General features: G+C 34.9%; 3 protein-coding genes, 1 long non-coding RNA gene, 2 other non-coding genes and 1 pseudogene across 8 annotated transcripts in view; 5 read left to right on the top strand and 2 right to left on the bottom strand.

Moving 5' to 3' along the window:
* Positions 1–204: 204 nt before the first annotated feature.
* Positions 205–8,963, top strand: LOC132049557 (eukaryotic translation initiation factor 3 subunit A-like). 2 transcript variants are annotated; one of them, XM_059440413.1, is made up of 14 exons: positions 205–316; positions 2,054–2,129; positions 2,574–3,055; positions 4,072–4,287; positions 4,427–4,795; positions 4,916–4,945; positions 5,215–5,442; positions 5,543–5,704; positions 6,550–6,771; positions 6,854–7,057; positions 7,132–7,338; positions 7,500–7,580; positions 7,830–8,031; positions 8,447–8,963. In XM_059440413.1, the coding sequence occupies exons 2-14, from the start codon at positions 2,084–2,086 to the stop codon at positions 8,875–8,877; spliced, it is 2,880 nt and encodes a 959-aa protein (XP_059296396.1). In that variant the 5' UTR covers positions 205–316; positions 2,054–2,083; the 3' UTR covers positions 8,878–8,963. The 2 variants fall into 2 exon arrangements, with proteins under 2 accessions (XP_059296396.1, XP_059296397.1); XM_059440414.1 differs by lacking the exon at positions 205–316 and adding an exon at positions 394–420.
* A 1,379-nt stretch (positions 8,964–10,342) lies between these two features.
* Positions 10,343–11,980, top strand: LOC132049559 (molybdate transporter 1). The gene has a single exon (XM_059440415.1). It carries the CDS (start codon positions 10,416–10,418, stop codon positions 11,799–11,801), a length of 1,386 nt encoding a protein of 461 aa, XP_059296398.1. The 5' UTR covers positions 10,343–10,415; the 3' UTR covers positions 11,802–11,980.
* Positions 11,981–16,309: 4,329 nt separating this feature from the next.
* On the top strand, positions 16,310–21,034 carry LOC132049560 (ADP-ribosylation factor GTPase-activating protein AGD7-like). Of its 2 annotated transcripts, XM_059440417.1 has the most exons (4): positions 16,310–17,302; positions 17,885–17,974; positions 20,167–20,676; positions 20,772–21,034. In XM_059440417.1, exons 1-3 carry the CDS (start codon positions 16,493–16,495, stop codon positions 20,647–20,649), a joined length of 1,383 nt encoding a protein of 460 aa, XP_059296400.1. In that variant the 5' UTR covers positions 16,310–16,492; the 3' UTR covers positions 20,650–20,676; positions 20,772–21,034. The 2 variants fall into 2 exon arrangements, with proteins under 2 accessions (XP_059296400.1, XP_059296399.1); XM_059440416.1 differs by having other exon boundaries at positions 20,167–21,034.
* Positions 21,035–22,247: 1,213 nt separating this feature from the next.
* Positions 22,248–22,321, bottom strand: TRNAV-AAC (transfer RNA valine (anticodon AAC)). Its single transcript has one exon. It is a non-coding gene; the product is annotated as a tRNA-Val (tRNA).
* A 1,621-nt stretch (positions 22,322–23,942) lies between these two features.
* The window catches only part of LOC132049567 (uncharacterized), a 98,179-nt gene continuing 94,142 nt past the window's right edge, over positions 23,943–27,979 (bottom strand). The window contains exon 2 of the long non-coding RNA XR_009413122.1: positions 23,943–24,298. This is a non-coding gene — a long non-coding RNA (uncharacterized LOC132049567). The remainder of the gene's footprint in view (positions 24,299–27,979) is intronic.
* Positions 24,495–27,885, top strand: LOC132050696 (uncharacterized; annotated as a pseudogene).
* Positions 24,916–24,987, top strand: TRNAH-GUG (transfer RNA histidin (anticodon GUG)). The gene has a single exon. It is a non-coding gene; the product is annotated as a tRNA-His (tRNA).

Consider the following 27,979-nt stretch of genomic DNA (forward strand, 5'->3'; position numbering starts at 1 on the left):
GTAAAATGTGTACAATAGCATTCACTTACCAGTAGTACCAAATGATAAATCGCAGCCTGAAATGACATTTATGTGTGCGAACGGAAACTATATTTGTGTGTTTTAAATTCTAATTTTAAGAGGTAAGAACAACCGGGTTTAATTGAACCGGAGCTAACATATAGTCCTACATTACTAATTACACAAATATTACCCGGTCCTTAATCCTTATATAAGGAGGATACAATAAACCCCACTATCTCATCCTTTCAGCTTCTTGTTCGCAGGTTTTAGGTCAAAACTATATTAGCGGTCGGTTAAATCCATCTAAATACAGGTATATATTGATTTCTCTAATTTTATCATAAAATTGCTAAACGATGTTACTTGTATTCACATGTTAATCTATTTGTTCGCCCTGCTAAATACATCTAAATCTAGGTATATATTTTAATTTCTCTAATTTTATCATAATTTACCTAGCAATGTTACTTGTTTTCACATGTTAACCTGTTTGTTCGTCCTGTTTTTTAATTATTTTTTGGTTGATTAATGGAGATTTTAGTATAGAGAACTCTCGGTACGAGTATGTGCATCAATTATGCATATAATGCATTTAGATCAGTAATGTTTGGTTTTTTCCTTATGAATATTTTGCCTTGACGTTGTGTGGTAAATTTTCGTTGTTTGTCCTTTTTTTAAATTATTTTTATTAGTAATTGGAGGTCTTAGCATCTAGAACTGTCTATACGAGTATGTGCATCAACATGAATATAATGCATTTGGATCAGTAATTTTTGTTTTTTTTAATGAATATTTTGCCTTGAGTTTGTGCAGTAAATTTTTGAATTTGAAATTGAATTTTCATCCTAGGTTATGAGTAACTTTATATAGTAATTTCTCTGATTTTTATGAAGTTGCATAGTGATTTTGCGCGATTTCACATGTTACTTTATTTGTTCGTCCTCTTTTTTGATTATTTTTTGGTTGATAAATGGAGGTTTTAGCATAGTGAACTTTTGATATGAATATGTGCATCAACATGAATATAATGCGTTTGGATCGTTTTTTTTTTTTTCAATGAATGTTTTGCCTTGAGGTTGTGCGGTAAATTTTCAGATTTGAAGTTGAATTTGTATCTTAGTATATGAGTAATTTTCGTTGTTAGCCCTTTTTAACTTATTATTTGTAATTGGAGGTTTTAGCATAGAGAACTCTCGGTAAGTTTATGTGCATCAACAATTCTTATAATGCATTTGGATCAGTAAATTTTTTTTTTTTTTTTTTTTTTTTGATGATGAATATTTTGCCTTGAGGTTGTGCGGTAAATTTTCAGATTTGGAGTTGAATTTGCATCTTAGTTTATGAGTAATTTTCATTGTAATTAAGGTGTTGATGGCGCACGCTTATGATATTAGAGTTTGGTGATGTCATTCTTTTAAGGGAATGATCTTTTTCATCTTGTTAAGTGTAGGGATGAGCGAGAAATTAAGAATACCCCTAATTTGTATTGAAGAGTACATTATTTACTAGTATTGGAATGAAATCACCTAGATGGAGCTGAATTATATAGACTGATCATAGACCATAACTAGCTTGGGATTGAGGCATAGTTGATTATCAAATATTGTTTATCTTGATAGTTGTGTGAGGATTTGCATGAGAATTGAGATTGTATTTGTCTTGCGGAAAGTTTGTGTTTTTCTTTGAATTGCAAAATCTGAGAAGGCAAGAAAATAGTTGTTGTACTTCTACTACATGGAGCGATAAGAATTTTTTTATTACTTATTCTGTTCTAAACTTCTTAGTTTTCTGTAATTCTGCAAAACCTGTGGTGCCTTCAGGTTTTCCATCCAGGGAAAGATTGCAAAGAACTCTTTTATGTTTCAAAACAATGAGTGTTATTTGTTTTTAGCAAAAAGACACTAACTTTTCTGCTTCTCCTTTGGCTCATTGATAGGATTTTGTCTTAGCAATTCCTTGACACTTAATTCAAGTATTTAATGTCATATTATTGTTATTTTTAGTTGAAAGATCTTGCCTTATTTTGCCTCATCTAACTGCTCATCTTCAGGTGAAAGGTCTAGTTTTCTAGATCCTCACAATGGCGACTTTTGCCAAACCTGAGAATGCTTTGAAGCGAGCGGAAGGTTAGTTGTTTCTGTCATCATCCCGTTCTTTTAGTTCCATTTAACAGAAGTAATAACTGTATTTCTCTGCTAGTCAAATTGTTATTCCAATTGTCTTAGTGAGTGGAAGACACGTAGCTAGTCACATCAATAGATGACATTATCTCAAATGGCTGCGCTGGGATCTGTGAATGGTTGTTGGTGTAGGCTATAGGCAGGGGGTCACATCTATCCCCATTTTCCCAGTAATTCCTTTTTTGGGCTGGGGGGTGGGGGGGTGGGACAACGGAGCATTTAATAAATTTTAGGTGTCTGAAAAGTCTCATATGTAGAAGAGTTACAAGCAGAGACTTTCGAAAACTGCAGCAACTCTGTCCATATGTCTTGAGGTTGCTATATTGGTTGTATTGGTCAATCAAAAGCTTGTTCTCTTTAATCATTGCTGAGCTTATTTTTCTGCTGCAGAGCTGATTAATGTTGGGCAAAAGCAAGAAGCCTTGCAAGCACTTCATGATCTTATTACATCAAGGAGGTATAGAGCATGGCAAAAGACACATGAGAAAATAATGTTCAAGTATGTAGAGCTATGTGTTGACATGAGAAGGGGGAGGTTTGCCAAGGATGGCCTAATTCAATATCGTATTGTCTGTCAACAAGTGAACATTAATTCACTGGAGGAGGTGATAAAGCATTTTATGCATTTAGCCACTGAACGAGCTGAACTGGCTCGCAATCAAGCACAGGCCTTAGAGGAAGCTCTGGATGTGGAAGATTTAGAAGCTGATAAAAGACCTGAAGATCTTATGTTGAGTTATGTTAGTGGGGAGAAAGGAAAAGATAGATCTGATCGTGAACTGGTCACACCCTGGTTTAAGTTCTTGTGGGAGACATATAGAACTGTTCTAGAGATCTTGCGCAATAACTCAAGGTTGGAGGCTCTGTATGCTGTAAGTACCCCTCTCCGTTTCTTTCTTTGTTTGTTATTCTCCTTTTCGTCTAGGATTTTGGAGTCAACATCATACTGTGTTTATGTCGGCAAATGAGGGATTTGAGTATCCTGACTTTTCAGTATCTTGTTAGATAGTAAGTTACTGAGCAAGTTGTTTCAATGTTATTAAAAACCATTGCTTCGTCTCTTAAAGTGATTAATCAATGCAAAGTGAGGCACTTCATTGAAGTATGTGCTTCAAACAATAATGCGCACAGTGATCCAAATGAGAAGTGACGATTCTTTGAATCTCAACTCAGGAGTTGGATCAATATTACGCTACTGTATATTGAGATTAGTTGTTTTAATCGCAATTTGATTATTAATGGTAGCTAAAATTCATGTATGTTATATAATCTTCTCTAAACTGTGTGCTTCACTTCTTCGCTTCTTTTATTTTCGCTTCAAATCCCTCGGACCTTGTCACTGTTAAAATTAGTAGGTTGTTTATCCTCTTTCTTTTTCTTGTTTACTTGTGAGTCAGTGGCTACCCTGAAGCAGCCACTAATGCTTTCATTAGGGTAGGCTGTCTACATCACACCCTTGGGGTGCGGCCCTTTCCCCGACCCTGCCAACGCTCCCGCTTTGTGCACCGGGCTGCCCTTTTTTCCTTTTGAATCGGCAGTCCGCATGCACTATGATTTTATTTGCTTCTTGTCAGAAAAACAATCCTTATTCATTTACTGCTGATTGCGTAAACTTATCTTGATGCGATGGGCTTCCATCTGACACCATAAATTGTTTAATCAGATAGCTGTTTCTCTGGTATTTTCTATGTTTGTTTAAAATCATATGGGATCTTTTTTGCAACTTAAATTTTACACCTAATTCCTGTTTGTCCTGCGTGCCATTTGAGATTGCTGCACAGTTGTTGAGTTTTGACAATAATTTCTATATTCGTACCAATTGAATTTTAAGCATATATTTTGTTGGTGCAACAAATGAAATTGAAGTAAGTTCTCTTGATATGCCCAGATGACGGCGCACCGTGCCTTTCAGTTCTGTAAGCAGTACAAACGTACAACAGAGTTTCGTCGACTTTGTGAAATCATACGGAATCATCTGGCAAATCTTAACAAGTGGAGAGACCAGAGGGACCGTCCGGATCTGTCGGTTCCAGAAAGCCTACAGTTGTATCTGGACACAAGAATTGAGCAACTGAAAGTTGCAACAGAACTTGGACTTTGGCAGGTTTCTATTAGTTCCTCTCTTAGCATATACATATTCTTATTGGATAGGCGTAGAACTTTCACACACTTGCAATGGCCTTTTGAGCTTGCTTTGAGGTGCATGGATTTGTTTGTCACCTTTTTATTTGGACATTACGCAGGAAGCCTTTCGTTCTATTGAAGACATCTATGGACTGATGTGCATGGTCAAGAAAACCCCTAAACCATCTTTGATGGTTGTGTACTATGGCAAGCTAACAGAAATATTCAGGATGTCGTCAAATCATCTTTATCATGCTTATGCATGGCTCAAACTCTTCTCTCTTCAAAAGAGTTTCAATAAGAACTTAAGCCAGAAGGATTTGCAGTTAATAGCATCATCTGTTGTTTTAGCTGCACTGTCTGTGTCTCCTTATGATCAGTTATATGGTGCATCCCATCTGGAGCTTGAAAATGAGAAGGAGAGGCGTTTGAGGGTGGCCAATCTCATCAGCTTTGACGTTGAACCCAGAGCAGAGAAAAGAGAAGAGGTAATTTTTTATTTTTTAAAATAAAAATAAAAATAGAGATGCGGTAAATCAATGTTGGTTTCTTATATAACATTTGTCTTTGTTTTTAATGTCTCTCTTTTGTTTCCTTTCTTTTTTCAGTTTTCCCGGTCATCAATTCTCTCGGAATTGGTAAGCTAATCTCCAACTAAGTTCTTTTAGATTTTTGCACATTGGTGTTTTTTGAATTTAATATATAAAAGGATATGCTCCTCAATTTTTTTTTTTTTTGGTGTGTGTGTGTTGGGGTGTTTTTTTTTTGGGGGGGGGGGGTGTAAATGACTTTATGTACTTGTACATCTGAGCCTCGTGTCGTACTGTTTGATTAATCTTCCATTTTTTAATTCTGTAATTGTCATGCAGTTCCGTTTGTTTTTCTTAATTTCTTTTCATGGATACAGGTGTCCAAAGGTGTGATGGCCTGTGTCACCCAAGAAGTAAAAGATCTTTATCATCTGTTAGAACATGAGTTTCTTCCTTTGGATCTGGCACTGAAAGTGCAACCCTTACTGAACAAAATCTCGAAGTTTGGTGGTAAACTATCTTCGGCTTCTTCAGTTCCTGAAGTGCAACTGTCCCAATATGTTCCAGCATTGGAAAAGCTTGCTACTCTGATGTTGCTCCAGCAGGTTCTCGCATTTATCTTTAGAGTCCTTTGTTATTTGACATTTTGTCTTACATTTTAACTAACTTACAGTATGGATATTTTGCTTCTTTTTATGTTTACAGGTTTCTCAGGTGTACCAGACAATCCAGATCGGTAACCTGTCTAAGATGATTCCATTCTTTGACTTTGCTGGTATTGAGAAGATTTCTGTGGATGCTGTTAGACATAATTTTGTAGCCATTAAAATGGATCACATTAATGGTGCTGTCTTCTTCGGTAAACAGGTACAATTGTGTTCACTGGATGTTCCTCTTCTCTCTGCTTCTATGTTGGTTGTGAGATATCCTCTCCGACTTATAATTATGTGTGCTGAACCACATGATTTCTTCTCCCTATTTAAATAAAATCTTTGGGTTAGTTAACTACTTACATTTTCCTTGTTTTGTTTTCTAATACTCTGGTAATTTACATCTTGTAAATTTTGCTACACATGAACAACAAAACCTGCTTTCCCAGAGGAGAAAGTAAAGATATAGCTTGGATCAAATTGTTGGGCTTCATCTTAAGTTTTTGCTCTGTAAATTGGGCGTCTTTAAGTTTCAGTCAAACCCTCAAGCTAGCACAACTACGTATCTTGCTTGCTTGATCGATCGAATGTGGGTTGAATGGTGTAGGAGAGTTCCGAGGAGTTGTTTTAGCAGCTTAGCGCTTTTGCTGCTTCTGGATTTTCGGACACGGGGATGTGGCATCAATTGAGAAGTTTCTTCTGTTCTTTGTAAAGTTTAGCCTTATATCTCTGTGGTTTAATACATTGAACAAGTGTTGCAGAACATTTCTGTGTGTGTTTTGCGAAATACTTATGTGAAAGGATTTCTGTAATCCCAATGAAGTTATGTATACTATTCTTGGTGCATCTTCTTGGCATATACTCTGTCATGCTTAGCAGCTTTTTCTTGGAAGGCTAGGGGGTGGAGGGCCAGACCCAGCCTTTTCCTCTTCTTCAATTTTGACTCTTTTTTTGTTTTTTGTTTGTTTTGGGATCGATTTGTTTTATCCTTTCTTTTGCCTTACGTGGAGATAGAAATAGTAGAATGATTTGTCACACTTCTATTTATATTTTTGTTTCCAGAGTATTGAGGCTGAAGGACTCCGGGATCACTTGTCACTTTTTGCTGAATCCCTTAGCAAGGCAAGGTTAATGATCTATCCCCCTGCGAAGAAAGTTGCCAAGCTTGGGGATGCCCTCTCTAATTTGGCGGAGATAGTGGAGAAGGAGCACAAGAGACTCCTAGCGCGGAAATCCATAATTGAGAAACGCAAAGAAGAGCAAGAGCGTTTACTCTTGGAAAAGGTATTCTCTTCTTGAGGGTGTTGGAGTTTCTTCCTATCATTGTTTTCTTGGTTGATGAACTTCTGTTGACATTTTCTTGAAGGAACGAGTGGAAGAGTCAAAGAGGCGAGAACATCAGAAGATGACTGAAGAAGCCGAGCAAAAAAGGGTTGCTGCTGAGCTAGAGCAAAGAAGGAACCAGAGGATTCTGAAAGAGATAGAGGACCGAGAACTCGAAGAGGCCCAAGCAATGCTGCAAGAAGCTGAAAAGCACAGCAAGAGGAAGAAGAAACCAGTCTTAGATGGAGTGCGTACAAACCTTTTTTGGTTGTTTTTCAGATCTCTAATTGGAAAATCTTACCAATGATAATCTAAGTGCAGGAAAAGATGACCAAACAGGTTATCATGGAGTTGGCATTGAATGAGCAACTCAGGGGGAGGCAGGAAAAGGAGAAAAAATTGCAGAAGTTTGCCAAAACAATGGATTATTTGGAGAGAGCGAAGAGAGAAGAAGCAGCGCCTCTTATTGAATCTGCATTTCAACGGCGTTTAGCTGAAGAGGCGGCTCTTCATGAGCGTGACCAGCAGGTATGCATAAAATTGGCATGTGTTTGGCCAAACCACCATAACCTATTCTTTCACATTTTCCTTGAAAAATTTTAAGGGACAAAAAAATTGGCTTTTCTTTTTGTATCTTCTTTTTGGTCAACTGTTGATTAACAGATCTGGGTTTACAACTATCTTTGCAGCAAGAGATTGAATTGAGCAAACAACGGCATGCTGGGGACCTTGTAGAGAAGAGGAGGCTGGGCCGCATGTTGGAGAACAAGGTCTCTTGATCTTAATTTTTTGATTTGGTTGCATTATGTGATAGTATCTTCGAGCAGAGGTTTTGAGCTTATGCTTTTAAAGGGGCAGTGCCTTTAATATTTGCTTCAATTAACTGAATTCTGTTAAAACACTGGCCATTTGGGACAAAATTACTCATGGTTTATGTCAAAAAAGGTGTTATAACATAGGTTGCACTTGATTCATGCTAGCCTTACATCATCAGCTGATATAGGCCTGATTGTATGCAGAGAATAATCCAAGAAAGAGTTGTTAGCCGCAGGGAAGTTGAATTCAATATCTTGAAACAGGAGAGACAGGAACGAATAAACCAGATAATTCAGACAAGGAAACAGGACAGGGACACTAGGAGGAAGCTGATATTCTTTCTGCGAAGTGAGGAAGAACAACAGAAGAGGTTGCAGGAAGAGGAGGAAGCGCGGAAACGTGAAGGTACCCTTCCGGTTAAAGATGCATTTTATGCATTGAATTTATCAATTCATTGAAGTATGTTTCACGAAAAACTTTATGCTTCTCCATGTTTCACGAAAAAGTTTATGCTTCTGCTCATCTTGGCTGCTCTATTTAGTAGCAGCATTTTGTTGTCATTGCTTATTTATGTGGTTAGCTGAACTTGAGGTTATGCATACTGCTTGTAATGTGGTCTTATCATCGCAAGTCCTTTTTGTGCATGTGTTATTGTCTGGTATATAACTCTCAAGTGTTTAGGAGCTACACTGATCCCCCTCAGGTTCTTTTATCCTCTCCCCCATCTCCCCCTTTCCCTTTTTCTTTTTTGGGTTGTCGTTTCGAGTTGTTATTTGTAATCAATTTAGCATCCTATGACAATGTTTTGAGAATTCTGCAGAAGTGGAGAAGCGGAAGAGAGAGGAAGCTGAACGGAAGGCCAAGTTAGATGCGATTGCAGAAAAGCAGAGGCAACGTGAGCTAGAACTTGAAGAGAAGAAAAGGCTGGAGAGAGAGGTGGTCTTGCGGAAATCCACACCTGTGTCATCAAGGCCTGCTGAGACTTCGCCGGTAGGTCGTCCCTCAGAAGCTGGAGCAACTGCTCCCGCAGCAGCAGCAGCAGCTGCACCTACTCCCGGGAAATTCGTGCCCAGGTTCAAAAGAGAGAAAACTGATGTGCCAGGCCAGGCTCCACCTCCCGAAACTGACAGGTGGGGCAGTGGCAGCAGGCCTGACGATCGACCATCTGATAGATGGGGGCGTGATGAACGAAAGCCGCCTTCATTTGGTGGTGGCTCAAGGACCAGTTGGTCATCCTCTAGGCGCAGTTAATTGCGGAGAATTACGTTGCGGCCTCGATCAAGACAGATGCATTGTCAAGATATTTATTGCAGAAATTCAATTTCGGCCTTTTGTTGTTGGAAAATTTTGTTGTGCCATTTTTCCTTGTGTATCTGGGTTTTTCTCGTATAAGCGAGCTCAAGACTCAAGAGTAGCATTTCTTGGGTGGGATATTTTTTGGACGTTGCAGAGCTTTAAAGTTTTGATGCGTTTGAACTAAATTAAAACTTTTTGTTGGCAAATTCGATGATGAATAAGAATGTGTACTCTGTTGGCAAATTCGATGATGAATAAGAATGTGTACTCTCTTTCCTTCACATTATTGTCCATGGTTTATTGTTTGATTTTTAATTTTAGCTAATCTTATCAACTTAAATTACTGGAAATTGTTTGGGTAACATTAGATTTGGATGTTCCTATTTAAAAGCCAAAAAAAAAAAAAAATCGAGAAGAATATCTGTTTCTTTTTTTTCGTACGGGTGGTTAACATAGATACTACTGGGAAATGCTTTGAAATTATTTTATTAAAAAAAGGGAAAAAAACATAAACACAAATCTAAATAGTGTGTATATGAGTTGGCAGGAAATGCAATTCTCTAATTTTTATTATGAGTCACCATATGAATATGGATTTACATTATATGCACTTACAATGTAAGAATATTTTACATTTTAATATTATTTAACTAATAACATGTAAGTATTATTTTTATTAAGTTACTATAATAATTATTATAAGGATTTATTGTTATTATTTTATAAATAACCTTTCTGTGTAAATTAAAAACTTAACTCACGAATCTATACCATATCTTTCTCAGGCCACGTCCACATTGCCCACCATAAAAAATAGTTGTTCTTTATTGTTGCATCTCTCTTTTGCTATCAAACAAAATTCCTAATAATTAGCTTTGGTACTTACAAGTTACAAGCAAGAATAATTCCGTCTCCACATTCAGAGGCAAATATCTCTCATTCTATAACAACCTCTCATCAATTCTTCTACTTCAAATGGGATCTTATAATGGCCCTTCGTCACTTTGATAGGACGTTTGCTAAGTTGACATTAATTAGCTTGCGTAATATTTTTAATCTCTATGTTATTAGTAAATTCTGATTTTAATCCTTACAACATCTGACTAAGCATATTTAGTCTTCAATTAATCAAAATGTTCACTATTAATCACCTTTAATTGTAAACATTCACAAATTACTAGTGGTTTCACCATTTAATTGCCGTTGTTTTACGTTAATGATATATTGTTATTCCACATTTGAGGATAATTTCATTATAAAAATAGTCAAAATATAAAAAAAAATCTTACTAAAGGGATAAAAATCACACATTTTAATTAATTAAATGTTAGATGTGTTACATCATGTATCAGAAAGATTCAAATCTAAAATTTATCAATAACTGAAGCATCAAAAATTTTCCTATTTAATTATTTATTGCAAGTCAACTACTATCCTCTTTTATAAATATACATACATGTACATGTGTTTGCATATCAAGAAACTCATTCATTATGGAGTCCACACTTCAAGAAAATAATCCTCATTTCCAAGCCAATGAAATGTCAACCGATCAACAACCATCAACAAATTTCATGGGAAAGTTGAAAGCAAATTTGATTTTCAGATCAAAATGGGCTGAATTAAATGGTGCAATGGGTGATTTAGGCACATATATACCTATAGTCTTGGCTTTAACACTAGCCAGTGACTTAAATCTTGGTACAACATTAATATTCACTGGTGTATACAATTTTGTCACTGGTGCTATATATGGTATACCAATGCCTGTCCAGCCTATGAAATCTATTGCAGCTGTTGCTATTAGTAATCCTGAATTCGGCGTACCGGAAATAATGGCTGCCGGAATTTGCACTGCTGGAATTTTATTCCTGTTAGGTGTTACAGGATTAATGCAACTTGTTTATAGGTTAATTCCTATTTCTGTTGTTAGGGGAATTCAATTAGCACAAGGTCTATCATTTGCAATGACTGCAGTTAAGTACATAAAAAATGTACAAGATTTCGCGAAATCGAAATCTAAAGGGGAGAGGGATTGGTTGGGGTTGGATGGATTGTTGTTGGCTTTAATTTGTGCTATTTTTATTGTAATTGTGAATGGGGCTGGTGAAGCTCAAATTGAGAATCAAGAAAGTACAGAAACAGGTAATATAAGGAGAAGGGTAAAGAAAGTAATATTTTCTCTTCCTTCAGCTTGTCTTATATTTTTGTTAGGTGTTATTTTGGCTATTATAAGAGGGCCTCAAGCTGTGAAAGGATTCAAATTTGGTCCATCAAGAATTGAAGTTGTGAGTATTTCCAAACAGGCTTGGAAGCAAGGGTTTATCAAGGGTACAATCCCTCAACTCCCTTTATCTATACTAAACTCTGTGATTGCAGTGTGTAAACTGTCAACAGATTTATTTCCGGAAAAAGGGGAAGTCACGGCTACCTCGGTGTCCGTGACGGTCGGGTTGATGAACCTAATAGGGTGTTGGTTTGGTGCAATGCCATGTTGCCATGGTGCAGGAGGGCTAGCTGGGCAATACAAGTTTGGTGGTAGGAGTGGTGGGTGTGTGGCACTTCTTGGTGTGGCTAAGTTTGTTTTGGGGTTGGTTTTAGGGAGTTCAATGGTTAAAGTTTTGACACAATTTCCTGTTGGGGTTTTAGGGGTACTTTTGTTGTTTGCTGGGATTGAATTGGCTATGTGTTCAAGAGATATGAACACTAAGGAAGAGTCATTTGTGGTGCTTGTTTGCACTGCAGTTTCACTTGTTGGGTCTAGTGCTGCATTGGGCTTTTTGTGTGGGATTGTTGTTCATTTGGTTCTTAAGATGAGGAATATGGGTAGTGATGGTCAGTCTTGCTCTAGTTTACCTTGGTTTCATAGAAACCCATAAGCAACTTGCATGTTTGTGTTGGCCTTCCTCTTGTAACTAAATAAAGATGTACAGCTCATTTTATTTTGTAATAGTGGTGTTCGTGCCTACTTACATGCATTTTGACTATTTTATCGAGTATCTGCGACCAATACATGTCTCAGGTAAGTCAAATTACTTAGCGTTGTTTGTCTCTTCTACTTACGCCTTCAAAAATTTTACTACTTCATTGACCGTTAGATCACACCCGATATATTGATGAATAAATGTGTATACTTGGCTTTAGAGTCGAGACCATTGTCTCAAATCAATTGCTTTACCAGCACCGCACACACATAAGGAGCAAATAATTTTGCCCTTTGTTGTTTGTATATATTTTGAAATCGATATATTACCAATATTTCATAGGAAGGAGATAAAGAGTATACTTGAAGTCACATATTGTCTCCTAACTAATAGGTCCCTAACAAATTAGAGTAGGCAGAAAGAATTCACACTCCTCTCTGCCATTAATCACACTTAGTAATTTCTTATCAAGTTAGAAAATGTCAACACCCTATGAGATAATTTCTCAAATGATCATTTAATATATGATTTTGTTGCGTGTAAAATTACTAAACTAATTCTATCACGTAAACATTACTGAACTTTGCACACCTTGCTCATATTGAAGACATTAAACTAATTCTATCACCTAAAAATTACTGAAATTTGGTGTACCTTAGAGAATGAATTTGGTTTGAAAACCCGCGACCAACACTGAAAATTCTAATAGCCACGCGATATCTTTAAAATGTCAAGTGACTTACAATTTGAATACAAGAAAATGACCTTTTCAGTTCTCTTATAAGTTTTTTTAGATCTCTTATGTATATATTTTTTTTTTAGATCTCTTAGATCTCATAAAACCTTTTTTTTTTTTTTTTTGGGAAAAGGCTAAAAAACGATTTCTCCCCTTTAACATGTTATGCCCGCATGTGAATTCGTTACAACTGAGACTGCATAAATGCAAAAGTAAGTTTCTATAAGCCTTCAAATGATATTTACTTTTCTATAAGCCTTCAAATGATATTTACTCTCACAATGTTATCGATTAAGAAAAAAAAATATGTCTCACAATGTTATCAATTAGAGAAAAGCAATATTATGGCACATTATTTGAGTTAATTTGCTTTAGTAACTAGATAGAATTTTTATTATTCATTTAATAAAGAATTTTAAGGATCAACAATGTTAATTAGAGAATTTAACACGTGATTGCATAGGAACTATCGAACGAGCCCCAAGCTCAGTTACTTCTTTTTTTGATAGATAGAACTTTTATCATTTATTTGTTAAAGAATTTTGAGGGCTATCAATGCTAATTAGGAAATTTGACACATATTGCATAGGAACTATTGAACGAACTTAAGGTTGAGCGTAAAACTTATGATGCAGAATTGGGTCTAGGATAGGGTTGGGCATCTTATGGCATATATCGATTACCATACATAAATCGAAATTTTTTGTATCGTAGTTTTAGTATTACGGTATTTGGTATGTATTTTCAAAAACTTTGGTACTCGATATTTATAAAACATATACCGAAATACTGAATACCATACTGAAGTATATAGTTACATATACAATTCATATATATATATTAGTATTATAATATTAACAAATATATAAACAAATATTAGTACAAAATTAATTGTTTAGACGTTGGAATTTTGACTAATCTATCTTGATTGAAATGCCCTTTTTGTGTACCTGATTTACGAAGGGGATTGCTTGTGCTTTCTTTTACATATATATATACACATGTGTAAATTATTAGTACGGTATAATTGAGATGTTTCTTGAATAGCCGAAGTCGTAAACAAACTATCATTACCGATTTACCATACCGTAAGATACCGAAATCGAACTTAAAAATAATGAATCATACCGAATTAATTTAGTATGGTAATGATATAATATTTTTTAAAATTGAAAATCGAAATTATGGCCGAAGTCTCTAATCCCTACCAGGTACACTCCTAGTTAAGGGTGTAGGTGGACCGGGTTGGTTCGAATTTTTCAAATATCAAACCAAACCAATTTTGTCGCGTTTTTAAATCTACAAATCAAACTAAACCAATAAAAGTCGGGTTTTTCAATTTCGGGTTTTCTCGGATTTTGGGGCTTTTTTCGGTAAAGTCTTCATACAAAACTTATAACTTATATGCTTCAAATGTTTCTTTAGTCTTAATAAGATACAACTATCTAATTTAGGTGTTTCTTAAGAAAATAACGCAAAATGTGAGATGAGTGATGACATTATACTAAAATATTCAACAAAAAAGATAATGAAATCGCTAAGCCATAATAAAAATGATCAAAATCTAAACGTACTAAGTCATGCTAAAATAAGTATTAATTACATGACTAAATAGTATTAAAGAAAAACTAAATTAAATTATGTATTTTCACTGTCTAAACCAATGCAAACTAAGAATAGATATTCAATATTATTGTTACCCTTAGTATTAGAATTGAATTTCTTTTGTTAGCATTAGTATTGTGCTTTATTTGAGTCACTTATATCTATGAGCTATAAAACTTATTGGACCATTCAAAATTTTAAGTCAAAGCTTAAAATAATATGTGAAAAGACAAAAACTAGATTTTTTTGCGCGGATTGTCCTTCTTTTCGGGTGGTCTTTAATTTTTGCCTCTCAAATTGATGGTCTTTAATATTTACCCTTTGCTTAATACCCAAAGGTCCTGGGTTCGAACCCAGGTTCAATCAAAAAATAAAAATAAAAGTTCGCAAGGCATAAGTTGAGATTCATAGGGCAAAGTTGGAATTCGCAAGGCATAAGTTGGAAGGCAACCTTTTATCCAAAATTAGGCCTTAAGGCAGAGGTTTGAAACCCAACTTATGCCTTGTGATTTTTTTTATTTTTTATTTTTCATTTTTTTTTTGATTGAGCAGGGGTTCAAACCCGGAACCATGGGGCTTTTAGCGAAGGACAAAAATTAAAGACCACCCCGTGCGAAGGGCAATGCTGCAAATTGCCCCAAAAAATATGAAGACATTTGAGAAATATTTATAAATTACATTACATATAAATGTTTTTATGTATAATTTTTTAAAAAAAAATTGTATATGTGTAATGTTGGGTTGGTTTGGTTAGGTTTAATTTTTTTTTTGGTTAAAACCAAACCAAACCAATTATGGATGGTTTTTTTTTTTTTTTATTCCAATACCAAATCAAATCAAATCAAACCAAACCACTAATCAATTTTTTTTTCCAGTTTGACTCGAATTTTCGATTTAATGAGATTTGTCAATTTTCTTTGTATTACCCTACTCGTTTGGACATGATTTGATCTCATGAGATGAAATTATATTTGGACATGCAATTTGGATTTCTTAAGTTGCAATTTTTTTATAAACATAAAAACCCCACAAGTTATGAAAACAATCAATTTTTTTTTCAATTCTTACACAATCTTACCAAATGAGTAAATCATAGTTCATAATAAAATTAATACGCTACTAGAAGGCCTTTCTAAAAAATACAACATCAATTGATCAAACTTTAGTTAAATAAAAAGGAAAATTTAACATGAATAGTAATGTAACTACTCTTTAATATAATCCTCCCACATGGTACGAACAATATATCTACCAACTTATGGTTGGTAAACATGATTAGTAAATATATCTACCAACTTATGGATCTTTTTTTTATAAAATATAAATGTATGGATCAAATTTTACATTTATATTTTTTGAAATCATGATTTCGAATCCCAAATTATACCTTTTTGGATGATTTGAGATTTTATTTCATGAGATGAAATTAAAGATGAAATCAAAGATAAAATCGCATGTCCAAACGCTAATTTTATCTCATGATTTCATCTCAAATCGCATGTCCAAACGCCTACCGTATAGAATGTTAGCTTCACAAAACAAAACTTACGCGTAAATCTCGTTTTGCAATTACCAAAAAACAAATAAAAAAAAGGGAAAGGGGTCAAAATTTTTGGAAAATTAAAAATATCCTCGAACTTATTTTGGGTCAAAATACCCTCTCATCCTTAAAGTTTTCAAATATACCCACATCTTAACATAAATTATCCCCCAAAAGAAATAACCGAAATCATTTTTAAATTACTCCATCATTTAAACCCGACTCAACTAAATAATAACCCATAAGATCCCCTTATTCCCCAATTCCCTCAAACTTCAAAACTGCGTATTGATGAATAAGGGGATCTTATGGGTTATTATTTAATGGGTTTAAATGATGGAGCGGTTTAAAAAATGATTTGCGTTATTTTGGGGGATAATTTCCATTAAGATAGGGGATATTTGAAAACTTAAGGATGAGAGGGGTAAACCAAAATAAATTTGTAGAGATATATTTTTAGCCCATTTTTCCGCGTATTTTTGATCCTTTTCCCTAAAAAAAATCTCGTTTTGCAAGTGCGTAGCGATTTCCAAAAATCATTTTAAAATAGTACTCCAAATCTATAGATAGAGTATAATACATCCAAATGAAAAGAAGTACCAGAACAAAAATATTTTGTAAAGCAGCCGTTATCCACCTCATTCATTTTCTGCCTATGTCGGCCCTTTCCCTTCCCATGATCTGATCACTCCATCTTTCCCTTTTCCGATCTCTCCACCAAATCCGAATCCTCACCAATACCCGACCCGGATCCGGCCCATTCCAATGTCTTCATCACGTCGTCTCCGAGATCTCCAAGCCCAACCCGGCAACAAAATCTGCGTCGATTGCTCTCAAAAAAACCCCCAATGGGCCTCTGTTTCCTACGGTGTTTTCATGTGTTTAGAATGTTCTGGTAAACACCGTGGCTTAGGTGTCCACATCTCATTCGTCCGATCTGTTACTATGGACTCATGGTCCGAGATCCAGTTAAGGAAAATGGAACTTGGTGGTAATGATAAGTTGAATAAATTCATCGCTCCATACGGCATCCCAAAGGAAACTGATATTGTTACCAAGTATAATACGAAAGCTGCTAGTATTTATCGTGATAGGATTCAAACTTTAGCTGAGGGTAAACCCTGGCGGGACCCCCCTGTTGTTAAGGAAACTGTAAATGGTAACAATAAGAGCAGTAATAGTAAACCTCCGTTGAGTGGTAGTAAAAGTGGTAATAATTCTGGTTGGGATAACTGGGATAATTTTGATGATGGTGGGGGCAATAATAATAGTAATATTAATAGTAATATGAGGAGAAATATGACTGTGAGTGATTTTAGGAGTGGTGGAGGTGGTGGTGGTGGGCCAGCTAGGTCGAGATCGACGGATGATGTTACGCGGTCGCAGTATGAGGCGTCTGCGGCGAATAAGGATAATTTTTTTGCTAGGAAAATGGCTGAGAATGATTCCAGGCCGGAGGGGCTACCGCCTTCTCAAGGAGGGAAGTATGTTGGATTTGGATCGAGTCCTGGTCCAATGCCGAGGAATAATAATGGTAACAATTCGCAAGGCGATGTTCTTTCTGTTGTTACTCAGGTATAAAGATTGAGCTAATTATAGCTTGTGTTGCTAATTGTGTGTAGGATTTAACTTTTATTCGTTGACTCTGTGAATTTATTTTTGCAATACTTCGTTTGGTAGAGTCTATAAAGAATATTATTGAATAGGATGTATTAGTAATGCTGGGCTCAGTAATGTTGAGGTTATTTTTTATCGACTGCTTGGTTTGTCGTATTCAATAACATGCATTGTATAATTTCGAAATGGTACTGAATTGGTGTACTCGAATAGGAATAATATTGGCATTGTTAATGCCATGGTTTACTATATATATGAACAATACTGAATAGGGTGTAAAGTAATACTGGTATTAGTTGTACCCGACTTAAATTTGCAACCAAAGTACTAAAATTTAGTACCAACATTATTCTATCTAATACACCCTACCAAACGACCTCTTCAGGTTCGCCTGTTGTAGCATGTTACATATCTTATTTTCTCAATTATCTATTATTATTTGTTAAGATAAGCTGATATTGTAAAACATGACACCATCGGTATATAGGAGTTGAACTCATTTATTGAAAAGCTGATGAGATTGTTGCTTGATATGTGCAGGGATTCGGTAGATTATCTATGATAGCAGCCTCAGCGGCACAGTCTGCTGCAACCGTTGTTCAAGCAGGGACCAAGGAATTGGGCTCTAAGGTACTTTGAATTGACTTTTTATACTAAATTGAAGGTCTATTAATCTTATAATTTTGTGGAGATGCCTTCATGGTTAATACCCAAGTGTAGGAGGGAGCTTTGCTTTATCCAAATATAGGACTTACAGTTATTCGTCGATCCATTTTGATTCTTGAAAAATGAAATCTAGATTATTTATTAGGAGGTAGAGAGATTCGACTTTATTAAATAAAATTGGGGTTCTGATGAAAGTAAGTGAGTGCTAGGGTTTACGGTATGGAGAATTCATGGTTGTCGTGGAGAAATGTAAAAAATAAGGAAGAAGAAGATACATGTAGAAAAAGGGAGTTTTGAATGACTGGAAAAAGAATGGGAGAGTTGGCCTTTTCAAGTCCAAGGGTTTATAATTGATCAAAGGAATGATCCGATGCTTCCAATTTAATGAATCGGCAAGTAGCATTATAAACTTCACTTTGTTTTGGTAAATTTCAAGTCCTAAGTAATGTGTCACAGAGCATTATGCTTCGAGGTAATGATTACTAATATAGGTGATGACCCAAATAAAAGTAATGGATGGCCATATGAAGTTTAAAAATTTGTGAAACTATGAAGATCGCATTTGCACAATCATCAACCTATATTTTTGTAAGAGGTTGGGACTTCTACATGATTCACACGCACACACACGCGCGCACACACATGTAATTTTGGAATATTATTTGGTCGACCATTATTGTGTATATAGATAGCCTTATATATCTATTTTATGTGGGATCTTATAGAATCGAATCCTGATATCTTATTAACCCTTTCATTTGGACCTGCACAAGGCCGGACCACATAATGCTCCGATTCAGTTCAAGATTTGGTTTAGTAAATAGGAGAATTGGGTTATGCTCTTCATAAAACTTTTAGCCTATTAGTGTAGTTTCCATGAGATCAGACGGAATTTGGATAGCTATTAGAAGGAGATAAGATAGACTGAGTAAAAACATGCTCATGCTGTTTTACATTTTTTTTTTTTGTAAACCTTAAATCTACTAAGCCTGAAATTTTTTGGGTTAATAGCAATTTGATATCTTCTCAACCTTTTTCTTAGTTTAACCCCTTGAGACACCCTAAGACTATACAAATTTATAAGATGTTTTGGCATCATCGATTAGAACAGGACCTATTCGCTCTAATAAACCATAACGATCTATGCATATGGTATAGTTTGAATATCTTTAATAAGATGCGAGAGAGTTTTGGAAGTGCTTATCCTTGTAAGTGTTAATTTAGTTAGCTAAGTGGATCCTCCTTAGGAAGTACAGATTCAAGATAGTCTTTCACTATAATGGCCCTCAGGGGCTTCCATAATGGAGGTCTCAGGTTCGAAACCCCCTGCCTACGACAGCAAGGGATTTGCCTTCTGGGTCAAGCTCGTCGCACGGGGCTTGCCTAGTGCGGGTTATCTCCCCTGTGTGGTTTTTGGGCTATTGCATAGGAGCAGGGTTTACCCTGTGCGCACCCGAAGGATAGCGGCTGCGGATTCCCTTGTCATAAAAAAAATAAAAATAATGGCCCTTAGAGGAAACTGAAAGCATGAAAAAGAAGCAATTTTTGTTGCATTTTATCATAACCAAAATTTCCCTCCACATTATTATGAGTCTTTCTCCACCTCTCTAGTTATAACCCCTAATGGTAGAACTTCTTGTCTTGGGAGTTATTCTATATGAAAGTGAGCATCTGTATAATTAGTCTTTTGCCCTCTTATCTTGAAATGAGAAAGAAGACAGTAAAGTTAAATTGTAATATTTGAAACCAAAATTTGTGACGTAGGAGTTTATGGAACTTGGCATCATAGGAAGAAAGGTTGCAATGAAAATAAAAAAAAAATATTTCTATTATTTTATATTCTGAGTTGGAGTTGTCATCTGCTGAAGTTCCAGGTTAGTTTGTATTTGATCCTTCTCCAATCACTTAAGAGTCTGTATTGATTATTCAATGCTCATAGGGGTGAGATTTCTATCAAATGCATATTATTCTTCAATTTACTGATTGCGTGTCCTCTCTCTCTTTCAAAGTACTGATAGTTGTGTATTTTTCCAGTCTTCGTTTAAGTTTTTGGTCATACAGCCTGTATTTTCAACTCTAGTGTTTCTAGTTTTTGGACAAAGAGGCAGGGATTTATTAATGTTCAGTAAGATGCTTGTGTAATCCAACTCTTACAGGTGTCAGAGGGTGGTTATGATTACAAGGTGAATGAAACAGTCAATGTCGTCGCAACAAAAACAACTGAGATTGGACAGAAGGGCTGGGGTATCATGAAGGGGGTCTTGGCTTTAGCTTCGCAAAAGGTTGAGGAATTTGCTGAGGGTCCAAACTCGAGGGACGATAGTTGGCAACGAAGTCAAAATCAACAAAACGGTTTTTATAAGGAATCCAATCAGGCGTCTAAAGGATGGAATTCTTCTGGAGGAGTGCAATCATCTGGTAGGCATTCCAATTCTGTCAACTCGAGTTCCTGGGATGATTGGGATAGTAAAGACAACAGGAAAGAAAATTCTACAAAAGGGGCCACATCAAGTAATGATGATGGCTGGGCTGGTTGGGATGATGGTAAGGATGATGATGGATATGATAATTTCCAAAGTGCATCCAATAATAAACATGTTGTTCATGGTGGAAAATGGACTGATGGAGGTTTCCTCTAAGAGTAGCAGATGCCACAACTTCTAGCGGTAATTCTTTTCCCTTCCAAAATCAATTTCATCCAAATTACTTTTTGGAGGAATTTCTCTCTGAAACTAGTTGATGTATGTACCATTACAAACAGGATTGGTTAATTGCCTCTCATGTAAAAGAAAAAAGGAGTGCAGGAAACAGAACAAACTGTTCTGAGGACCATTATTCTTTGAGGTTACAAACTTTTAGCTTACATTTGGACTTTTAATGACCATACTGTATTACTACTTTCTGCATTTTTGGTCCTATTAATCCGATATTGTCTTTATTTGTGTACCATTTCATTGTGTTGTATACAACTGCATAATATATTCATTTGAGCATGTAAGGATATATGCACATGCACATTCTCTTTCGACCTTTTCTTTTGTTCAATTTTTCCTTAAACAGGACCGAAAGTACATTGTTCTAGTCGTTGTTTGACATCAAAGGGGTTCTTGCCTGTGGTGACTTTTTGTTTCTCTCAGATTAAGTTCTGATTGTAAGCATATTGCCTATCATAACTCATTAGACTTTAGCAATTTTGATAAAAAAATAAAATAAAATAAAAACTCATTAGACTTTAGCAACGATGCCAAAATAGTTACTTTATGGATTCAGGAGGCATACTGTGTTCCAGGTTCGAAAATCTCATATTCAATCTCCCTCAATTTCTGAACATTATCAGAGTGAAGGGATCAATTATAACAAGTCACGCACTCATACTCCGGAAACTTAATGAATCTCCATAACACACTAATTTTTAGCATGCTTAACAATGGAGTAACTTTGCAATGAAATACTGCTTGCTGAAATAGGGCTTGAATTGTTTATAGGCAAGGCAAAGGCAGAGGGAGCAATTGATACTGTAGGAGATTAAATTGACATGAACAAGCTATGTTGACTAGTATACAATAGATTTCAGCATCAACGCATTCTGCAATTAGCGCTTTATCCTTCTTTGTTTATTTGTTATTTTTTTTATTTTTATTTTTTAACTTGAAGAACCTCTGAAGTTAACGCAGGAAGAGGGATAAGAAGCCCAACAACAACATGGCTAAATTCTAACTACTTTGGAAATGTTTCAAACAACTGTTGTAAAAGCGGCTACGCGATTAGTGGCGGAGCCACCACTAAGGGAGGGGATTCAAATGAATCGTTCCTTGAAAAATTATATTGTGCAAATAGAGCAATTTTTTTTTTTTGATACATATATTAACTTTTGAATCCCCTACTAGTGATAGATTTTTCAAAAATTGTTTTAGGTCTCAAAGGCAATTTTTTTTTTTTTGGCTCCACCAATTAACTTGATGTCATTTCTCCAATAGGAAATGCTTTCCCTTTAGTGGGCAGCTCGAATTTGGATTAATTGGCCAGTGGATTTAGGATACAGAACGTATAAAGCAAAAACATGGAAAAAATATATATTATATTTTCACAAAATCAACTTAGGAACTCACTCAAGCACTTAAAAAGGAAGAATCAGAGTTGAAACGAGAGTCAACATCATATAAAAGTCAGTTCTCTCAGCTGTTTTTTTCCCCGGATATTAATAAAAAGCAAATGGAAGACGTGGCAAAAATTTAGTTGGCTTCGCCCGGACTCGAACCGGAGACCTTCAGTGTGTTAGACTGACGTGATAACCAACTACACCACGAAACCTTCGTTTAGATCCCCTCTCATTTAACTTCTCATTCCTTAAGCTACCGTTTGGCCATAGATTCTAAAGTTAAAACTTGAAACTTAAAAATTTGAGTTTTTAAAATTGTAATTTTGGAATTTGAAATTGTGCTTGGACATGCATTTTACTTGGAAAATATTTAAAGTTTTGTGAGTGGACAAAACTTGTCTATGACTTAAACTTGTCTAAGTCATAAACGACATTCCGGACCTAATGAAATAGATGAAAGTTTGAAAAAGACTCGTTTACCCCTGTTATTGACTTTGGTCAACCAATTCCCTTCATTAACTTAAGAATTTCCAAAAGTCCTATTTCTTACCCAAAACTCGCCCAAATGCCTTGGGAATCGCGTCACCCATCCCCGCAGGTCAAATATACCACAAGAAAGCTAATGGAATAGTCATTTAGGGGAAAAGAGGTAAAAATCACAAAATGACCTAACAGGTCGTTACACCTGCCTAAGGACATTGTTAGTGATCACGACTCTCGCTTCACTAACTTCTGGACTCAGCTCGTTAAGTGCCTCGAGTCCAAGTTAAGCCACAGTTCAAGTTTCCACCCACAATCTGACGGCCAGATGGAGCGGTTCAATGGTACGTTGGAGGAATACCTACGACATTTTGTTACCGGCTCGCAGGCCTGAGACATCCGAGCTGATGTTTCCGGAGCTTCTCAAGGATAGTCGGTTACAAGCTCTTATATTTCTCTCTTTTTTTTCTTTTTTTTTTGGTATGCAACTGTCGGGATGTTCCTCGCCCTTGAAATATATGAATGAAGTTGGTCCTTTTCCTTTTAAGTCTTGTTGCTGTCTTGCTTGTATTTAACACTTAAAATTGTTATGGTGTTGTTTTTATGGCCAAGCATAAACAAAAAAACTTTTTAGGAAGTAGATATAAAGGACCGGGCCTCAAGCAGTTTTGGAGTTCCTTTAGCCGGGCGTCTAACATTTATAACTGGGTGTGGGCTTTAGTAAATACATTTTTTTTTTTTTTACTGAAAAATAGTTTTTCTTTTATTTTTTCTTATAATTTATTTTTAATTACTATTCAGGACCCAAATGCCACATGTCCTTTTTTGATTAGTCATCATGCCATGTCACCGCGAGTGAATTACACATACTTTGTAATTTTAGCTAATTGTTAAAAAAATGTTTAATTGGAGCAAATTCGATGTAATTAGCTCGGGTGCAATATGTAAACACCCCTAAGTTGAGGTATTTAAGTGAAAAATCTTGATAACACAAGGGACCGTCGATGGATTTGGCCTATTTTCAAACTTCATAAGAAATCGTTGCTGGTATAAAAACCCAAATGAACATGTATGGAATATATTGTAGGGGATTTTACATAAATGACTACATTTTCAAAAAATGTTTAAAATTTGCCATAGCGCATTTTCAATATTTATATGGCATAGTTACTTTTTTTTCTCGATGTATTCATTTTTCTGTTGTATTCTAATTTTTTTCTTTCTTCATTGTATTCATGAAATAACTATCGGTATTCATAAACGGGCTCGTTGTATTCATGAATAGAACGAGTACAACTGAATACATAAAAACATATATACTCCAAAAATTAACAAATACATCCTAAAAAAAAATGAATACAATCTAAAATATTAACAAAAAAAAACTCAAAAAAGTGAATACAATTGTCTTATTCATGAATACAACAACACCAACCACTAGTTCTTGCCAGATCTAACGAAAATTTCACAACAACAACAACAACCAACGCTTATGCTAACAAATACACGCTAAAAAATGAATACTATCGGAAAATTTAACAAAAAAAACTCAAAAAAGTGAATACAATCGCCGTATTCGTGAATACAACAACTTTGGCTAGATGTGACTGTTTCCGTCCAGATCTGACACCGACATCACCAGATCTACGAAAACATCGCCGTCACCAACAACCGCCGATGTTATCCTTCATCGTCATCGTCACCAACAACTCGACCACTAAAACGAAATCAAAGCTTGTTCAAGAACCCTAACAATTTCAAAAATGTTTTTTGTTAAAATAAAAAAAAAATGGAAGAAGATATTCAACAAAATACACATAAAAAACAACTAAAACGAAAGAATTGTTGTGTGTATTTTTAGAGAGAGAAAGAAAACGGGAGTGTGTTTTTAGAGAGAGAAAAGAAATGGAGATTTTTAGAGAGTTGAAGAAGAAGAAGAAGAAGGTGGGTAAGTACAGAGAAAGAAAATGAAGATTTTTAGAGAGAGAAGATAGTTGAAGAAGAAGAAGAAGGTGGCAAGTAGAGAGAGAGAGAGTCAAAGAACTGACATTTCCAATGCTTTTTTCTTTCTTCCCTTTTTTTTTTTTACTTTATTTTATTTTAATAGTTATTAAGTGTCATTAAGATACAACTATTAGCTATGGAATGTAATTTGTAGCTACTAAATATAATTAGATAGTAGTAGTTAGTTACGTCCCGTAATTATCCCTATATTGTATGATGTATAATTATATTTGATATATACACTCCTAACCAAATTCTTTATTTTTTTGGTAAACATAATCAATGATACTAGTTATAAATATTACAATTACGTTCACACCTTGTGGCTGTAGTTTAGTGGTGAGAATTCCACGTTGTGGCCGTGGAGACCTGGGCTCGAATCCCAGCAGCCACATACATGTATTTTTTTGTTTCTCTTTGTTTGATCTGGATGATCAAAATTCAAAGGCGTACTTCATGTTATTCAAAGTTATGTCATTTTGATAGGCAACTGTTGTCCAAATTATTATGCATGAACGATGATTTGTTACTTCTATGCCGTCCATTAGTTGGTTGATCTGTTGTTTACTGTTTTTGACTAGTTATCTTCGAACGCGGTTTCAAAAGTTTTGTAATTTTAAAATCTAGAAGGAATACTCTGATAGTCAAGAATTGGGAGGTGTTAAAGGGAAGGACATATGTCTCTTCCAATGTATTTTTTTCCATTTAAGACTAAATTGGAAAAGAAATGGCATGCATTAATTAATCAATTAATAACTACGTCTCAATTACAAACTAGTTAGGGTCATGTGAATTTTCTATATCAACTGTGATCCATTTCATTCTATAATTAGTAATTTGCCAAAGGTGATTTAAGGTTTGTCTAACTTCCATGCTCATCTTCTCGAGTTTGATGTGAACTTAACGGAAACGGTTAACCTTCAGCTAGTTAGTATTGCCAATATGGGTCCTTTTCTTTCATTATGTCATATTCTTAGCCAGCTCAATATTTGATTCTAAAGATCGTTCGCTTTGAGCCAACTTCCTATCGTGCGATTTTAGGTGTATCTTGTTCATTTTTAATACCTTTAATCACCATAATATTGCATTTTTTGACTGGTGCATTTCACGGGAGGTTCAACAAGTTTGGAGGCCTAAAGCCAAACTATAATTAGAGGCCTTAAACTTTTGGAAAAAGATAATATCTAGTTTTATTTGAATTCTATATTTTTAACATTTTGTGATGTAAAGTTGTAAAAAAAGTTTTATAATCAATTTATAAAGAATGTACTCTTTCCGTTTTAATTTATGTGATATTTTGACTTGACACGAAACTTAAGAAGAAAAACAAAAAACTTGTAATTTTAAAAGCTTAAAAGGTAAAAGTTATTGTGAGTCTTATTACATGTGCGTAGGCTATAAAAGCTTCTCATTAAAGGTAAAATGCGTAAAACGGAAAAGTCTAAAGTTAAATTATTTTCAAATATAAAAATGTCATTCTTTTTAAAACGGACTAACAAGAAAATTGTGTCACATAAGTTAAAACAAATGGAGTACATTTTTACTTAAAATTCTTAATACAAATATTAATAATTTACTGTGAGTAAAATTTGGGGCCCCAAAAGGGTGAGGCCTAAGGCCATCTCCAACCCTTCATTCCAAATCTTTACTCCAAAATGGAGTAAACTAACTCCAACCATTACTCCATTTTTTACTCCAAAAAAGAATATTCCTTTTTATATTCTTCTCTCTCTTCTATATTATATTATTATCTTTTATTTAAATTTTATTTTCTTATTTCCATTAAACAAATCCTTTTTTTTTAACATATTCATCCCATATAATTCATATTTCTTTCTTATATAACCATTTAAAATAAAATTATTTTATACCATAAATTTTTAAATAATATAATTTGTAAGGAAATATTATAGATTATACATATTAATGGATAATTCAAATAAAAGTGAAATCATTGAGATACGAGATAATTCAATACATATTACATTATGGTAAAATTTAGTTTAAATACTACTTAAATATTCAACTTCCACCTCTGGTATGCTCCCATAAATGATCTATTAATGCATTACGAAGTGCAAAATGAGCATCTTTGTCCTTAATTTTTTTGTGTTGACCTAAAAATTGTTCAAATCGGTGATTTTCATCTACTACCATTTCTCCTGTTAGAGTTGGACCTTCCCAAGCATCTTGAATTGGTGCATTAAGATCACGCTCAAGATCCATATAATCTACTTTTCCTCTAAAATCAATTGAAGAAATGTCCTCTCGATCTACAGGATACTCTAAAAATGAAGATGTTCTATTATGCCGATTTTTTTTAGATATTTCTCAAGATCCAATACCGGGAGTCAATCAATCTAGAGATCATTTTTGGGGTCGAGTCGTAGATGGATACAATAATGCAAAGTTAGAGAGTTGGGAGATTCGCACCAAAAAAATCGTTGCAATGTCGAATTCAAACGATTGAGAAGGCCGTAAAAAAATTAAATGGATGTGTACGTCAAGTAGAAAATTTGCGTCCTAGTGGTGCTTCAGATCAAGATATTGTGAGTATTTATTTTGTAGTTACTTATACTTTATTTATATATATTTACTTACTGTTTTCCTTAATTTTTTATTTTTTTTAATATTGCAGACTACATAAGCAAACGATTTACGTATGTAAGATCCGAACTTCAAAAAAGGTTTTAAATTTGATCATGTGTGGGCTATAATGAAGGATTTTGAGAAGTTTAACGATGGCAATGCTGGAAGAAAAAAAGCAAAAAAGCAAGGCTATACTAATATATCATCGGAGTCTGAGACTCCTACCCCTGATTCACCCTTTGTATCTTCTCCTAACTTATCATCATTTTCATTAAATTTAAATGAGGATATTGCAGGTGATTCTACATCATCACAACGACCTAGTGGGGTGAAGAAAGCAAAAATTAAGAGAAAAATAGATGAAGATTATATGAAAATGGTCCACATTGAAAATAGTTGGATTGTTGAGGTGATGCATGATTCAAATGAGACAAAAAAAGAAGCTTTAAAGGCAAAAAAAGAAGCTTCGAGACTAAAAGAACTCAAAGAAGAAAATAAATTTTTACTCATCGATATGGATTCTGTTGTCGATCCGAATCGTCGTGAATTTTTGCGACAAGAACAGAAATGAATAATGGATAAAAGGAGTCAACAATTTCCACAACCACAACCACAACAATCCTCTGCCCCATTCACTCAATTCTTTAATGATTTTGGTGTATCTGAAATGACTTACCTCCTACTAAATTATTATGTTATTTAATGTAGTTTCAACTTTTTATGTATTTTTAATTTAATGCATTTTCAATTTTAATGTATTTCCAATTTTAATGTATTTTCAATTTTCGCTTTTCAAT

This window comes from Lycium ferocissimum, chromosome 3 (assembly GCF_029784015.1).
Source record: "Lycium ferocissimum isolate CSIRO_LF1 chromosome 3, AGI_CSIRO_Lferr_CH_V1, whole genome shotgun sequence".
In the NCBI taxonomy this organism is placed as follows: domain Eukaryota; kingdom Viridiplantae; phylum Streptophyta; class Magnoliopsida; order Solanales; family Solanaceae; genus Lycium; species Lycium ferocissimum.

Bases quoted from the DNA above. Each gene is read 5' to 3' on its own strand.
- LOC132049560 (XM_059440416.1), top strand. From the start codon at position 16,493: ATGTCTTCATCACGTCGTCTCCGAGATCTCCAAGCCCAACCCGGCAAC. The intron at 17,303-17,884 runs GTATAAAGATTG...TGATATGTGCAG, and splicing joins TTCTTTCTGTTGTTACTCAG to GGATTCGGTAGATTATCTAT. The intron at 17,975-20,166 runs GTACTTTGAATT...CAACTCTTACAG, and splicing joins CCAAGGAATTGGGCTCTAAG to GTGTCAGAGGGTGGTTATGA.
- LOC132049559 (XM_059440415.1), top strand. From the start codon at position 10,416: ATGGAGTCCACACTTCAAGAAAATAATCCTCATTTCCAAGCCAATGAA.
- LOC132049557 (XM_059440413.1), top strand. From the start codon at position 2,084: ATGGCGACTTTTGCCAAACCTGAGAATGCTTTGAAGCGAGCGGAAG. The intron at 4,946-5,214 runs GTAAGCTAATCT...TCATGGATACAG, and splicing joins CATCAATTCTCTCGGAATTG to GTGTCCAAAGGTGTGATGGC. The intron at 7,339-7,499 runs GTATGCATAAAA...CTATCTTTGCAG, and splicing joins TTCATGAGCGTGACCAGCAG to CAAGAGATTGAATTGAGCAA.